General features: G+C 59.3%; 1 protein-coding gene across 3 annotated transcripts in view; it reads left to right on the top strand.

Moving 5' to 3' along the window:
• Positions 1-514: 514 nt before the first annotated feature.
• NFIX (nuclear factor I X) overlaps positions 515-13,872 on the top strand; it is a 104,635-nt gene continuing 91,277 nt past the window's right edge. For all 3 annotated transcript variants that reach the window (XM_033198132.1, XM_033198128.1, XM_033198124.1), the window contains exon 1: positions 515-902. In XM_033198132.1, the coding sequence (XP_033054023.1) occupies positions 876-902 (27 nt within the window). In that variant the 5' untranslated portion in view covers positions 515-875. The remainder of the gene's footprint in view (positions 903-13,872) is intronic.

Here is a 13,872-nt window from a genome sequence, read left to right as displayed (position 1 = left end):
TTCGTGCATATCAGTGTGTGTCTACGTGACGCCTGCGTTGGTATATGTCTATATGCGGTTCCTTGTTGTGTGCCTGGATACCATGGTGGGATGGTACATGTCAGAGCGTGGGTCGTGGGTGTTTTCCCAGACTGGCGTGTGTGTTAGTGCCTGTGTGTAGGGGTTGTGTGTCCGTGCCTTGTGTGCATTGGTGTCCGAGTGTGCTTTGTTGTTCCAATGCGGAACGTGTGGCCAGGCTTTCTGGACGTGACATGTGTGGCGGGGTCCGAGTCCCGCTGTGTGTCAGCGTGTGTCTGCGCTGGAACGCGGGCCAGCACGTGTCGGGGCGGCCGCGTCGGTGTGCGCCCCCGCGCGCGTGTGCGTGTGTTCGTGTGTGTGTGTGCATGTGTGTGCGTGTGTGTGTGCGCCGGCCGCCGCTCCCCCGCCCTGCCCGCCCCTCCCCGCGCCCCTCCTCCCGCCCGCGCCGCCCGCCCGCTCCCTCTCCCCGGAGTGCGCCGCTTCCAAACTTTGTCTAAACTTTCACTTTCACAGCGCGGCGGCTGCGGCGGCGGCGGCGGGCGAGGGTGACCGGCCGAGCGGCGGCGGCATGGAGTAGACGCGCGGCGGCAGCGGCGGCGGCGGCGGACGCGAGAGGCAGCGGCGAGCGCGGCGGCGGCGGCGGCGGCGGCGGCCCCGGAGCCGGCGGGGCCGAGCCTGCGAGCGGCGAGCGCGGAGCGGCGCCGGGCCGAGCCGCGGGGCCGCGGGCCGGGCGGGCGCAGCGCGGCGGAGGCCGGAGGAGCCGAGCCGGAGCCCGAGCCCCAGTGCGGCCGCCGCCTGCCGGGCCTCCCCTCCCCTCGCCGCGGCCGGCCGCCGCGCTCCCGCCCGGGCGCCCAGCTATGTACTCCCCGTACTGCCTCACCCAGGTACCGGCCGCCGCCCCCGCGCGACCGGGGGAGGGGAGCGGGCGCGGGAGGCTGGCCGGCGGCGCGGGCGGGCGGAGGGGACGCGCGGCGGCCGGGAAGGCGGGGGCCGAGAGCCCGCGGGCCACCGAGGGGTGCAGGCTGTGCCGCGGTGAGCCCGGGCACGCGTGCGGGCGTCACCGTGCGCGTGCGACCCTGGCCACCGGGCGGACTCCGTTTGGGGGCTCCGGGGGTGGCCAGCTGCGTCGTGGCGCTGCCCTTGGAGCGCAGGCGGGAGTGTGTGTACGTATGTGTGTGTGTATGTGTGTGTGCGCGCTCGACTGGGGTGCGATGGGCAGCGGGACTCTGGCCGACCTGTGGGCTACTGTAGGCGCACCCGGGCAGTGTGGCCGCTGGCAGTGTTTGCGGGGGTGACAGAGTGGCAAGAGGGTGGTCCTGAGGGCGCAGAGGGGACATTGGGTCCCGCGACGCTTCCTGGGGCGGGCGCCTCGGTTCCCGAGGGTGGCAGTGGCCGGCGTGCGTGGCGGCGGCCCTTGCGTGTGGCTGGGGTGCCTGGGGCGGGCCGAGCGGCCCGGGCGTCTCCCCAAAGTCTTTGTTCAGGCCTCACATGGGAGCGGGGCTAAGAAAATGGCGGGGCTCCCAAATTTCGGAGGGGCAGGGGAGGGGAGAGAGGGGCGGGCGCGCTGCCAGCGGTGGCCGCGCCTCTCCGACCCTGGACGTCGCAGCCTCAGCCCCCCCACCCCCAAACTTTCCTCGGCGCAAACTTTCTGGCCCTAGCGACCCGCGCTGCTGCGGAGTGGACCCGGCAGGCCTGGGGAATCCCGTCCCGTCGCCTGGAGGCGGGAGGGGCGGGAGGCAGCCGTGGACACAGCCGCCAGTGCTGCGGCCACACCGTCGGGTCAGCCTTTGGCACAACAGCGCCGACCTTGGCGCGTTGCTAGAGCGCGTCCCGCCTGCAGCGAAGTTCCCTGCGCGGCGCACGGCTGCGGCAAAAGCTTCGAGGATGCCTGTCGGGCCACTCAACTCTCCCCGGGCTGTGGCCTGAGGCTCTAAGAGGGCACAGGAGCTGCCCAGAGTTCCACAGTGGCCCTGACAGCATTGCCTGCAGGGCCAGGCCACAGCTGGTAACAGTCTCTGAAGAGGGGACATCTGAGGCTGTTTAGCCCTGCTGCCACCCAGGCCTGCATGTGGGGGTTCTCTAGGCCAGGCCCTAATTGTCCCCTCTGCCCAGCCTGATCCCTGTCAGCCATGTGCCAAGTGTGTCCACAGCATACAGTGGCAATCCACATGGGTATGGCTGCTACTTTGGGTCATGCCGCGAGTGTGCAGTGGTGTCAAGGGGCAAGGGGTTTGTCGGGGTGCATGTCATTTGTGGCCACACCATGCTCCTGTATGCACAAGTGCAAGTGTATGTGAGTGTGAATCAATCTAGAGTCTGTGTGTGGCCCCTGTGGGCCGGCCGTGGGCAGGCCTGCGTGGCATGGCCGTGTATGGCCCAGGGAGCGGGTTTTCCTGTAGAAAGCAGGCCCAAGTATGTGTTGGCGAGGGCGCACGGGCATGCATACATGTTGCAGTGTGCATGCAGGTGTGAGCAGGCACCCTGAGCACCATGGCAGTGTGGGGAACCCCCACATCTGCACCTCCAGTTCCATGGCCACTCCATATTGGGTGCCCCTCACAACAACTGCCTACCCAGCGGTGTCTGAGCTGTGCCTTTTTGCTGTTACGCTTGGTTGGGCTGTGTGGCCGATGTTTGAGGCCTAGTGGGACCAAGACCCCACACTCAAGCAGCCCCTTGCCCACCAGGCTGCCAGCCCGGCCTCCCATGCCAAGCACACCAGACATCTGAGGCTGCTCCCCCGTGGCTTGGGTGAGACACCCGCCCCTCAGATTTCACAGCACCCTGGGAGAGAAAATGCCCGCAGATACGCCAGTGACACAGCTAGGAAGGGGCTGGGGCGGCTGCTAGACCCAGGGCAATGGCTGGTCCTTGGCTATGTGTGACTGAAGGCCCAGGTTACGACAGCTCCAGTGTGCCAGGATGGCTGGAGAGGGGAGTGGGCATGGTGTCACCAGGCTGCCAGCCCTTCATGGTGGGCAGGGAAACCCTTCAGCTCTAGGCAGGTGGCTGCTGTCGGCTGGTCAGTGGGGTCTGGCCTGCCCCTCCCTAACAATCACATCTCTGTTTTTACAAATCTTTCTGCTTCCATAGTTTGCCCTGCTGGTCTGTTTTTCTGACAACCTCTTTCGTTCGCTGTCTTTTTCTCGGTCTCTGTTTTTATCGGTCTCTGGTGTACTCTGCCCTTTTCCATCTCTCTTTCTCCAGCTCTGTCCTTTTGTATATCTCTGACTATCTCTGTCTCTGACTCCAGTTTTGGCCCCATCTCTGCTCCCCCCTCCACTGGCGTCTCGGACTCTCTCTCTGTCTCTCTGGCCTGCCTCTCTCTCTTTCCCTCTCTCTCTCTCTCTCCCTTTTCTTTTTTTCAAACCAGAATTGGCTTCGATTTTAAAGTCAATAAATGATTGAGCAGGAACGAGCTTGGAGCAGCGGGGCCCTGGCGGGGAAAGGTACTGTGGGCGAGGGGGAAGGGCGGGGGGGGAAATCTCCTTCTAGAAAAAGCATCGAAATTCAGGGCGGCCGGGCGGGGCGGTTGCTGGAGCTGCTGGAGTCCATGGCAGCCACAGGCCTGAGTCCCAGGCAGAGAGAGGGGTGGGAGGTGGATGGATGGACCCCCCTCCCCATCCTGACCCCGCCAAGAAACAGAGAGACACAACCAGGATGTGAACTCATGTACACCACCATCACCGCCAAGATGGAGATGTAAGTGTCCTGTTCACACCGATGTCCAGACACACGACCACTGATGAGCCTACAGACCTATGGACACAGGAAACCGAGGACTTGTGTTCACACTGTCACACACACCCATTAACACACATGCACCTCTTGAAATGGGACACGTGTATTGGTGTAGGCTTAGAGACATAGCAGTACCTCTTTGATGCACGTACAGACACAGGAAACTGTGGACTTGTGTTCACAACCACCCCCAGCGCACACATAAACACTCACAAACCCCTCGAGATGACACAGATAGCGACAAAGGCACATGGAGACCACGACACCTCCCAGACTCATGGAGCCCTCATCACAGGCTTGGATACAGGCAGACGCAAATGTGTGTTCGCCCCCACACATGCTCACATGGACCGAAGGACGGACAGGCGGATGGATGGCTACACATCTTTACACAGAGACATAATGCAGTTGGCTCACCTAGGTGTGTACACAAATACCTTTTTTTTTGAGATGGAGTCTTGCTCTGTTGCCGAGGCTGGAGTGCAGTGGCACAATCTTGGCTTACTGTAACCTCCACCTTCCTGGTTCAAGCAATTCTCTGCCTCAGCTTCCTGAGTAGCTGGGATTACAGGTGCCCGCCACCACACCTGGGTAATTTATGTATTTTTCAGTGGAGATGGGGTTTCACCATCTTGGCCAGGCTGGTCTTGAACTCCTGACCTCATGATCCACCCACCTTGGCCTCCCAAAGTGCTGGATTACAGGCATGAACCACTGCACCCGGCCACAAATACCTTTTCAGACACACACACACACACACACACACACACACACACACCAATGTGTGCTTCCCCCTCCTTGCCACAGGGATACACAGGCAAACATGCCAACATTTGCTGACACACACGAAGACATACATGGGCGCACACACGGATACACCCACTCTCAGACACGCAGCGACCTACGCCCATTTTCCTGGCCACACAAGCAGCCGAAGTTCCTGTACTTTTGTGTCTGCATAGCTCCCCTGACACTCCTTCCATGGGAGGGGGATGGCTGGGGCTTCCCTGATGCCCCCTTCCCTCAGCTTTCTCTCTGGGTCACTCTGGCCACCCCTCTGTCCCTGCAAAGCTATCGCTCTCTGTCCCTGCTCCGGCCTGGTGTCCTGTTTTCATGGCACTTGGCATTTTCTCTCCGGCTCTGGCCCTGCCCGATTCATGCCCACTGCTGGGGTGGGTGGTGTGCCCAGGTGTGGGCTGGGATGGGGTAGCTCATGAGAGGAGCTGGGGCTCTGTGAGATGTTTCAATGCTCTGCCGAGCTCAGAGCCAAGGGCTTTGCCGGGAACAGGGTGCTCCAGTCTCCCTAGGGCCTGGAATGTCTTGTATAGCCTTGAGAGCTCCCAGACGGAGGCTGTGGCAGCAGAGTCAAGGGCTAGGCTTTGCCATCAGACAGAAATGGGTTTGAGCTCCAGGTCCACATCTTCTAATCTTGTGACCTGAAGCACAGGATTCTCCTGGCCTGTAAAATGGGCGAAAACCAGTGTCTATCTCTTGGGCTGTACTTAGGCTCAGTGTGGTGCCTGAGTGTATGCTCCAGAAATGGTAATTGTTGCCAGTTGTTGGTTGTCAACCTCCCAGACCCTCCCAGCTGAGAAAGGGATGCCTCTGAGGAGTAGAAGACAGAGTCGAGCACCTGCCAACCATAGACATCCAAGTGGACTTCCTCGAGGAGGAGGAGGCAAGAAGAGAGTCTGGAAGGATGGGAGATTGCACATGGCCCAGCTCTTTTACCTTTGGATGGGGACCTGTAAGCCAAGCAGAGGGTGGCAGGACTTCAAGATAGGGGAGAGATGGTGGGGGAGGGTGGGGGGCAGGATGGGAGATACGAGACCTCCACTGTTCCATGAGGACCAGATGCCCTGGTTGGGGGCCCTGAATCCTGGTATAAGAGTATGTGTGCATGCGTTCATTCAAATATACGTGGGACAAAGAGACCTGGTGCATCTAGATGATGACTTCAGGGATGTCCCCAAGCTCTAGAACTGTTTCTGAGTCTGCACCTAGGCATTGTCACCTGGACCTGTCATGGACACAGGACACATGTGCAGGATCCTATGTGGGCAATGTGGGCACTTGGCTGGATCAGGGTGCATTGCGGGTGGGAGCAATGCTGGGCGTTTGGCCCTGGCGCCGTGGCTGTGGGCAAAATGCCCCCGTGGTCTGTGTCTTGACTGCTGGCCTCCCCATCTAACCCACAGGGAGCCTGGCCTTTTAAATCTGCTCAGATATTGTCTCCCCCACCCTCATGAAGCTGGAATCTGGGGACTTGCTGGACCAGAGAGGTAGGGGAGGCTGGGCATTTTCTCCAACGAGGTGCTGAGGATGGGCCTTCTGTCCCCTCCCTCCCAGCTGGGGTGGAGGAGAGGGGGGTGTCTTCATTTTCCTGCCCCCAAAGCCCTGGATGTGGGGGTGAGTGGGCCAGGGGGACAGCTGTGAGCCACTATCTGGGTTCTCCCAGATCAGCGTGCGTGTTAATCGGCATGTCAGGCCTCAGAGCCACCATTTTCCCGCAGATGTCTGTGTGGCAGTGTGTGCCTGCCCGGGTCCCTCTCCATGCCTCTCCATGTCTCCGAGTGTCCATCATTGGGTGCTACCTGCATGTGACTCCACGGATCATCGCACACCCTGTCTCTTGTGTATTCGGTAGCGGGGGGTCGGGAAGCATGCCACCATGCGTGTCAGTGTGCCGGATGTAGTCTTTGTGTCACGGTGGCGCTGCGCGCGTCAATGGGTATCGGTGTACCGGTCGCCATCTTTGTATCTGCGCTTTGTATCTGGGGTGACAGTGTCCCAGCGACATGCGTCACATCTACAGCAGTGTTTTACTGGGTGTCTGTGCGTCACGGCAAAGAGTGTATCCGTGTGTCTCACACACGTTGGCCTGTCCGTGTCAATTTGTGTCCACATACGTGTCAACACACGTGTCTCCAGTGTCACCACCCTCATATCACTGGGCCTCCTGGGCTTGTCCCTGGGACGATCACTGTGGGCCTCACCCCATGGGCACCTCTCCTGGGCATTCCCTTGGCCTCTGAGCACCATGTGAGATGCCTGCTATGGCGGCGGGCAAGCGGCTGGGAGCGGGCTGGCCGCTCAGTCCCTTCCCATGAGGTCGTGCGGCTGCAGTGGCCTTGCTGGGGGCCCCGCCCGTGCCCCTGGCCTGGCATGGACAGAAGCCTGTTGTGCGGCGGCGAGGTGCGGGCGTGTGTTCGGGCCGCCCACAGGCCTCCCTCTGTCTGCCCGGCGCACATTGATCTTGGCTTCTGCCTGTGTCCGTTCTAGCCTGGCCAGCTGGGTGTCCGGCTGTCTCCGTGGGCCTGAGCCCACTATCCTCGCTGCCCCCACAGCCAGGCAGGCCCTGGGCCCCACACCCCTGGGCCACCCGCCATCCCTCCGAGGCTCTGAGGGCGCGGATTTGGAAACTGAGGTCCCCCCTTCTTTCCCCCTTTCTCTCTCTCTTTCCTCCCTCTCTCCTCCCCTCCTCCCCTCCTCCCGCTCCCTCTCTCCCTCTCTCTCTCCTCCTGCCAAACGCGTCTTGGCTCCGTCTGAATATCTCTCCTCCTCGATTTTTGGCTCCAGCTCTGGGCGCGTTCACTAAAGGAAGAAGGGCTAGCTCCCAACCCCCCCTTCCTCACCGCCTCCCCCCTCCCGAGGAGCCCCTCTGAGGGCGGGAGTGGCCTCGTGCAGGGGCCTGGGCCCCCTGAGTGGGCTTGGCCAGGGGGGCACAGGCCTGGTGGGTGAGGGAGCAGGGTGGACAGGGCCTGGCAGCCGGAGGGAGGCAATGGGCAGGGTGACTGAGCTGCCCAGCGGGGCGGGCGGGCAGGGAGGGGTCGGGGGCACGGAGCTGGGGTGTCTGGCTTCTGGTGGGGCTGGCAGGCCTCTGTGAGGCGCAGCTGTGCCCAGAACTCCAAGTTGCGTTTGCCACCACTACCGATGTGGCTGCGCCAGCCAGGGAGGGGAGGCGGGTAGCGGGCACTGCGGCGCTCTGCAGCCAATCGGAAGCCGGGGTTGCACTGGGGAGCTCTCCCCCCCTGGGCCCCACCCTGAGGGGAGCTGGGGGTAGTGGCCAGCAGCAGGCAGGGGGCAGTACCCACCACCATCGCCAAGGACCCTGCCCCCTCAGCTGAAGCTCAGTGCCAGCCTTCCTGGCACAGATCGGGCAAGAGTGGGGATCTGTCTGTCCCCACCTGAATCTGTGTGAGCCAGGCTGGAGGGAGGGACAGCGTGGAGGTGCACCCGACCCCCCTGGGCCTTTTAGTCCAAGGCAGGCAGGAGCTAGGGATGGGGGCCAAATTATCCAGGTGGTTCCGTCCAAATATCGGCTTCGGTCGAATCATCTCAGGTGGGGGGGGTTTATTCTGGGTCCATCTCACACAAAGTCACACAGTCTCACTGGCACTTGCGGGCACAAAGAATCACGCTAACACACACTGGCATGCTGCACCTCCCTCAATCAAACAGACACAGGCGTCCCCATGCAAAGAAGCTTGCCCTCACTCACAGACACCTAGAGGTACCTGGACACACCTGAACACATCAATGCGGCATTACACACGCAGGGACGTGCACGTGGGTGCAGACACACGGGACACGCGCAGTCAAATGATCACATGCCATGAAGCACACAGCACAGACACAGGCTCTGCCACCATAAAACGCTCAGACCCACAGGCATAGCTAGAACCACACAGCACACGCACTCATAATGTCAGGCGCCGATACACCCGCATACACCACCAAGCACACAGGTACACGCACATGCATGCAATAACACGCTCTCAGACACACAAACACCCCACACACTCCCTAACACAGTGTCACCAGGAGTGATTTTGCCCATTTTGCCCATTGGGAAATGTCTGGAAACATTTTTTTTTTTTTTTTTTAAGAGACAGACTGTCATTTGCAGCCCAGGCTGGAGCACAGTGGTGCAATCTCGGCTCACTGCAGCCCTGACCTCCCAAGCTCAAGTGATCTACCCATCTCAGCCTCCTGAGTAGCAGGGACTACAGGCGCATGTCACCACACCTGGTTAATTTTTAAATTTTTTGTAGAGACAGTCTCGTTATGTTGCCCAGGCTGGTCTTGAACTTCTGGGCTCAAGCAGTTCTGCTTCACCCTCCCAAGTAGCTGGGACTACAGGCGAGCACCACCATACCCAGCTAATTTTTTAATTTGTAGTAAAGATGAGGTCTGGCTATGTTTTCCAGGCTGGCTTTGAATTCCTGGGCTCGGGTGATCCTCCTGCCTCGGCCTCCCAAGGTGCTGGGAGCCATGAGCCACCATGCCCGGCCTGGAATCATTTTTGGTTGTCACACTTGTAGAGGGGTGCTATTGGCATTTAGTGAGTGGAGACCCAGGACGCTGCTCAGTCCCCTACAATGGAACCTCCCAACCCTTGCCGACCACAAGGAACGATCCAGCCCCAAATGTCAGTAGTGCCAAGGTTGGAAACCCTGCCACGCGTCCCCAGATACACAGTAACACACACAGGCACAGCTAACCCTTGACACCCATTACACATGCACCCACATACACAGTCACACCCAAACAAGAAGCCAGCTGACAGTGTCACACACACACAGTCTCCCTCACCAGGACCCAGGCTTTGTCACATATATGCCCCTTTCCCCTGTCAAACCTAGGCACAATCGGCATGGCATGTACACAGTCTGGTGTTACCCCAGCACACAGGGACGAGAGTCACACTCCCACACACATTCGCACCTGGGCCACACCTGGCAGTGGTTGGAAATGGTGCCTGAGAGATGAGACCTGCTCTGGTGGCACCTCCCCTCTGTTTGTCAGCCACAACCAGCTGTCTTTGCGCAGCAGCTACAGCCACCCTGACTTCTCAGGATAGAATTGGGAGCCCCAAATCCCTGCCCTGGTTTGTAGAAACCTGGGGCAAGACAAAGCCTGGAAAACCATATGCCCACCCCTGCCCAGGATACCCGCAGTCTTCTAGACTCAGTGGCCGAGGGCTCCACCCTCACCTCCTTGCTCCTGGCAGCTACCGAGAGAAGGAACGGGGACGAAGCTAAGTTCTTTTTTTTTTTTTTTTTTTTTTTGAGACGGAGTCTCGCTCTGTCGCCCAGGCTGGAGTGCAGTGGCCGGATCTCAGCTCACTGCAAGCTCCGCCTCCTGAGTTCACGCCATTCTCCTGCCTCAGCCTCCCACATAGCTGGGACTACAGGCGCCCGCCACATCGCCCGGCTAGTTTTTTGTATTTTTTAGTAGAGACGGGGTTTCACCGTGTTAGCCAGGATGGACTCGATCTCCTGACCTCGTGATCCGCCCGTCTCGGCCTCCCAAAGTGCTGGGATTTACAGGCTTGAGCCACCGCGCTCAGCTTTTTTTTTTTTTTTTTTTTTTAAGACAGAGTCTCACTTTGTTGCCCAGGCTTGAGTACAGTGGTGCAATCTCGGCTCACTGCAACATTGGCCTCCCGGGCTCAAGCAATTCTCGTGCCTCAGCCTCCCAAGTAGCTGGGATTACAGACGTGCACTATCATGCCTGGCTAATTTTTGTATTTTTAATAGAGACAGGTTTTCTCTATGTTGGCCAGACTGGTCTCAAACTCCTGGCCTCAAATGATCTGCCTGCCTCGGCCTCCCAAAGTGCTAGGATTACAGGCATGAGCCATTGTGCCTGGCCAACAACGCTAAGTTCTGTCCTGTCCTCCATGGGGCTGTCTCACTAATCCTTTGGCCTTTGACTCCCCAGTTCTGACCCCTGAGAAAGACAGAAAAGATAGCGGTCGGCAGAATGGTAGAAGATAGGATAACAGCAAAATAAATGTTTATCCTGAAGATCGTAGCAACAGCTAATGTGAACTGTGTGCTTGTTGCATTGCGCCCTTGCTAAGTGCCTTCCCAGCTTGTCTTCTCAAATCCTGTGTTCAGCAGGTACTGTTATTAGGAGAGTGGGGCCTGCAGAGCCAGCTTCCTGGGTTTGACTCCTGGCTCTGCCACTCACTAGCTGTGTAACTTCGGGCAAGTTGCTTACCCTCTCTGGGTCTCAATTTCTGTATCTAGGAAGCAGGGTTGTGGTAAGGATCTGAGGAGCTAGTTCACAGCACACGCTTTAAAACTGTGCTTGATGTGAAAAAACTGCTTTGAACTTATGGATGAAAAACGGAGACTCAGAGTAGAGGTATCCAGTGCTAGGGTCAAGGGCAGGGAGCTCCTTCTCCAAGATCGTCATCACCCTAAATCCTGCCGATGGGACAGAATTGCGGCTTGTTCTCTGGCCTTTCCCAAATTTCAGAATGGACCTGCACACCCCCACGCTCCCATTTGAAACGTGCCCCTGTGGTTGACCCTTGAACCTTTCTTACCACTCTGACCTTCAGATCTTCTTCCATCCAGGGCTCAGAATAAAGGTGGATGGTGGTCTCATCCGCTCTGCACCCCTGCTGGCCAGGCTTGCCCTCACCCCCGCAGGTCCAAACGTCCTCTCCCACACTTTACTGGGCACCCAGCCGGAGCCCAAATGCTGGGGGTGCAGCCGGGGGCCTGTGCATTCCTTCAACAAATATTTACCAAGCACCTCCTGGGTGCCAGGCTCTGTTTTAGGCCCTGGAGGCTCGGCAGGGAGCAAAATCTGCAAAGATGCCAGCCCCAGTGGGAGGGCAGACTGTGAACCTGATAAACAAGGGAGTGTCCAGTCCTTGAGACAGCGCTAGGTGCTGTGGGGAGAACAGAGCCGGCTGGGCCCTCCGGAGTGCTGGGCAGCTGTGGTTTTAGCAGAGGTGGGCAGGGAGGCCTCATGGTGAGATGCTGATTTTGAACGCTGCCTTGCTATAGCTCAAGTGCAGCCCGCCAGGCCCCTTTCTCTCTCCAAGGGGCAGACTGGAGGTCAAGGATGTGTAGCTCAGCATGGCATGCCCATCATTTGCCCAGACCATGTTGCCTGTCGTTTCTTCAATCTGAGCTCATCTATTATCCATATTTGTGGATATGCCATACGGTGCCCGCCCAAAACCTGGGGACAAGATGGCCGAGGCCTTTCCTGTACAGAAACTGGGGCTTGATGGGCACTGGGTATTCGCAACCCTGCTGCTCTGAGCTGGGGGATGGGGCGGGGGCAGCTGGTGGCCCAGAGTGGCACTTCCACCTGGGCCCCTCAATTTAGCTCCCCCGGGGCGGGCTGGGTTTATTTTTACCCCAGCCTGTCACCCTGGCAGTACCAGGCTGCGCCATCTTTGCAGGGTCTTGGGGATCTGCCCACAGCTTGGGGGTATCTGGCTTTGTCTGTTGGGTTCCCCAACTCCCACCAGGACCCCAGACTCTCTCCACCCCCAAAGCTCCAGGCTTGAGAGCTCTGGGCTGGGGCCCGGCGGGGTCGGCACTGCAGGCTGGCAACCACCATGCCCAGCCTGGTGGCATTTGGTTTGGCGCCCTGCCTGCCTGCCACCCCCACCCCATGCCCGGGCAGAGCCGAGCGGCTGCTGCTGCCAGTCTCCATTTCGAAGCTGGGGGTGGGGGTGGGGAAGTGCTGGGTGCCTCTGGGCCCCTGCTTGTCCTGTGCCACCTGGGGATCATCCCCCATGCCTGTTCCCTGGAAGGGCCGGGCTGCCTCTTCCGCTGCCCCTTTGCAGCCTGGAGTTCAGCAAGGATGCCCGCCTGGCTTCCATCTTCCCCGTTCGCTCCCTCCCTTCCTCCCTCTCTCGCCTGCTCGCCTGTAATGGCTCACCATTTTTGGCATCTCTTCCCCCTCCCCCTCCCATAGGCGCCAACCTCACTTCCAAACCCGCCGCCATCGTTGGCTCTCCGGCCTTCTCTGCCGCCTGGGGCTGGGACCCAGGAATGGGAATTTGGGGGTGGGGGCCAGGCATGTGGACATCAGGGGCTTTCTGCGTGCTCGTGTGTATGTCTGGGGTTGGGGTGAACATGTTCTAAGCCAGCTCGCTCCATCCACCCCTTCATTTAGCCTCAAACTTGCAGAGCAGGACTGCAGCAAAAGTGGGGACCCTCCCATTTCTGATTGTCCCGCACCTGGTATTGGCATCTGGGCCACCAGGGGGCCAGGGTGGGCATCTCTGCCCAAGCCCAGGCCCTGGCATGGCAATGGCAAGGCTTCATCTGTAGTGTGCCCCAACCTCTCCCCTTCCCTAAGTTCTCCCCAAGGTTCCAAGATTCCTGCTTCTACTCCCCAGAGCTGGGGTGGGGGAACCAAGCCCTCACCTTGGGTACTTGTGTCCCTAGATGGGGTAAGGGACTTCGGAGGAACCGGTTTATTGCCCTCCCCCCCACCCCACACCCGCTGCCCGCGCCTCTCTCGGCACTAAACAAAGTTTGCTAAGTAACTTCAAATGTTATTTGAGGACGGCCTGGCCTCAACCCAAGGCGGCCCTGTGGAAACTTGTTTTTCGCTGCCGAGACTGCAAGTATCAAAGACACACTTTCGGGGGGGGGGTGCTCCAATACCGCTCCCCCCTCTGTGGCAGGGGCTGGCCCTGAACGGACACACAGACACACAGAGCAGACACACATAGGCCTGTGCCTACAGAGAGATGCAGACATCATCCTGTGGCCTAAACACCAGGGACAGCTGCAGGACAGCCCTGGAGCATGGCACACATAACATACAACAAACACACATGTTGACATGCTAAGGAGGTAGGAGGGGGTGACAGGGCACTACCCCCCAGCCCATGGAGTCCTGTGATTCTTCCAGCTGGTGGGGTTTTGCCATGTTGGGAAAAACGTACGGCTCCGATCCTTGGGGTCCTCTATTCTCATGACTCCAGGGCTTGAGGGGGTGCTGGGATGAGGCCCCCAGCCTTAGTTTCCCCGTCTGTAAAGGGCCACTATGGACTTTTCTTTTTTTTTTTTTTTTTTTTTTTTTTTTGAGACCGAGTCTCACTCTGTCGCCCAGGCTGGAGTGCAGTGGCCGGATCTCAGCTCACTGCAAGCTCCACCTCCCGGGTTTACGCCATTCTCCTGCCTCACCCTCCCGAGTAGCTGGGACTATAGGCGCCCGCCACCTCGCCCGCTAGTTTTTTGTATTTTTTAGTAGAGACGGGGTTTCACCGTGTTAGCCAGGATGGTCTCGATCTCCTGACCTCGTGATCCGCCCGTCTCGGCCTCCCAAAGTGCTGGGATTACA

The sequence above is a fragment of the Trachypithecus francoisi genome, unplaced genomic scaffold (genome assembly GCF_009764315.1).
Source record: "Trachypithecus francoisi isolate TF-2019V2 unplaced genomic scaffold, Tfra_2.0 Lachesis_group5, whole genome shotgun sequence".
Taxonomy (NCBI): Eukaryota; Metazoa; Chordata; class Mammalia; order Primates; family Cercopithecidae; genus Trachypithecus; species Trachypithecus francoisi.
Note: the sequence above shows the minus strand (reverse complement) of the source record. Positions and strands in the feature narration are given on the sequence as shown.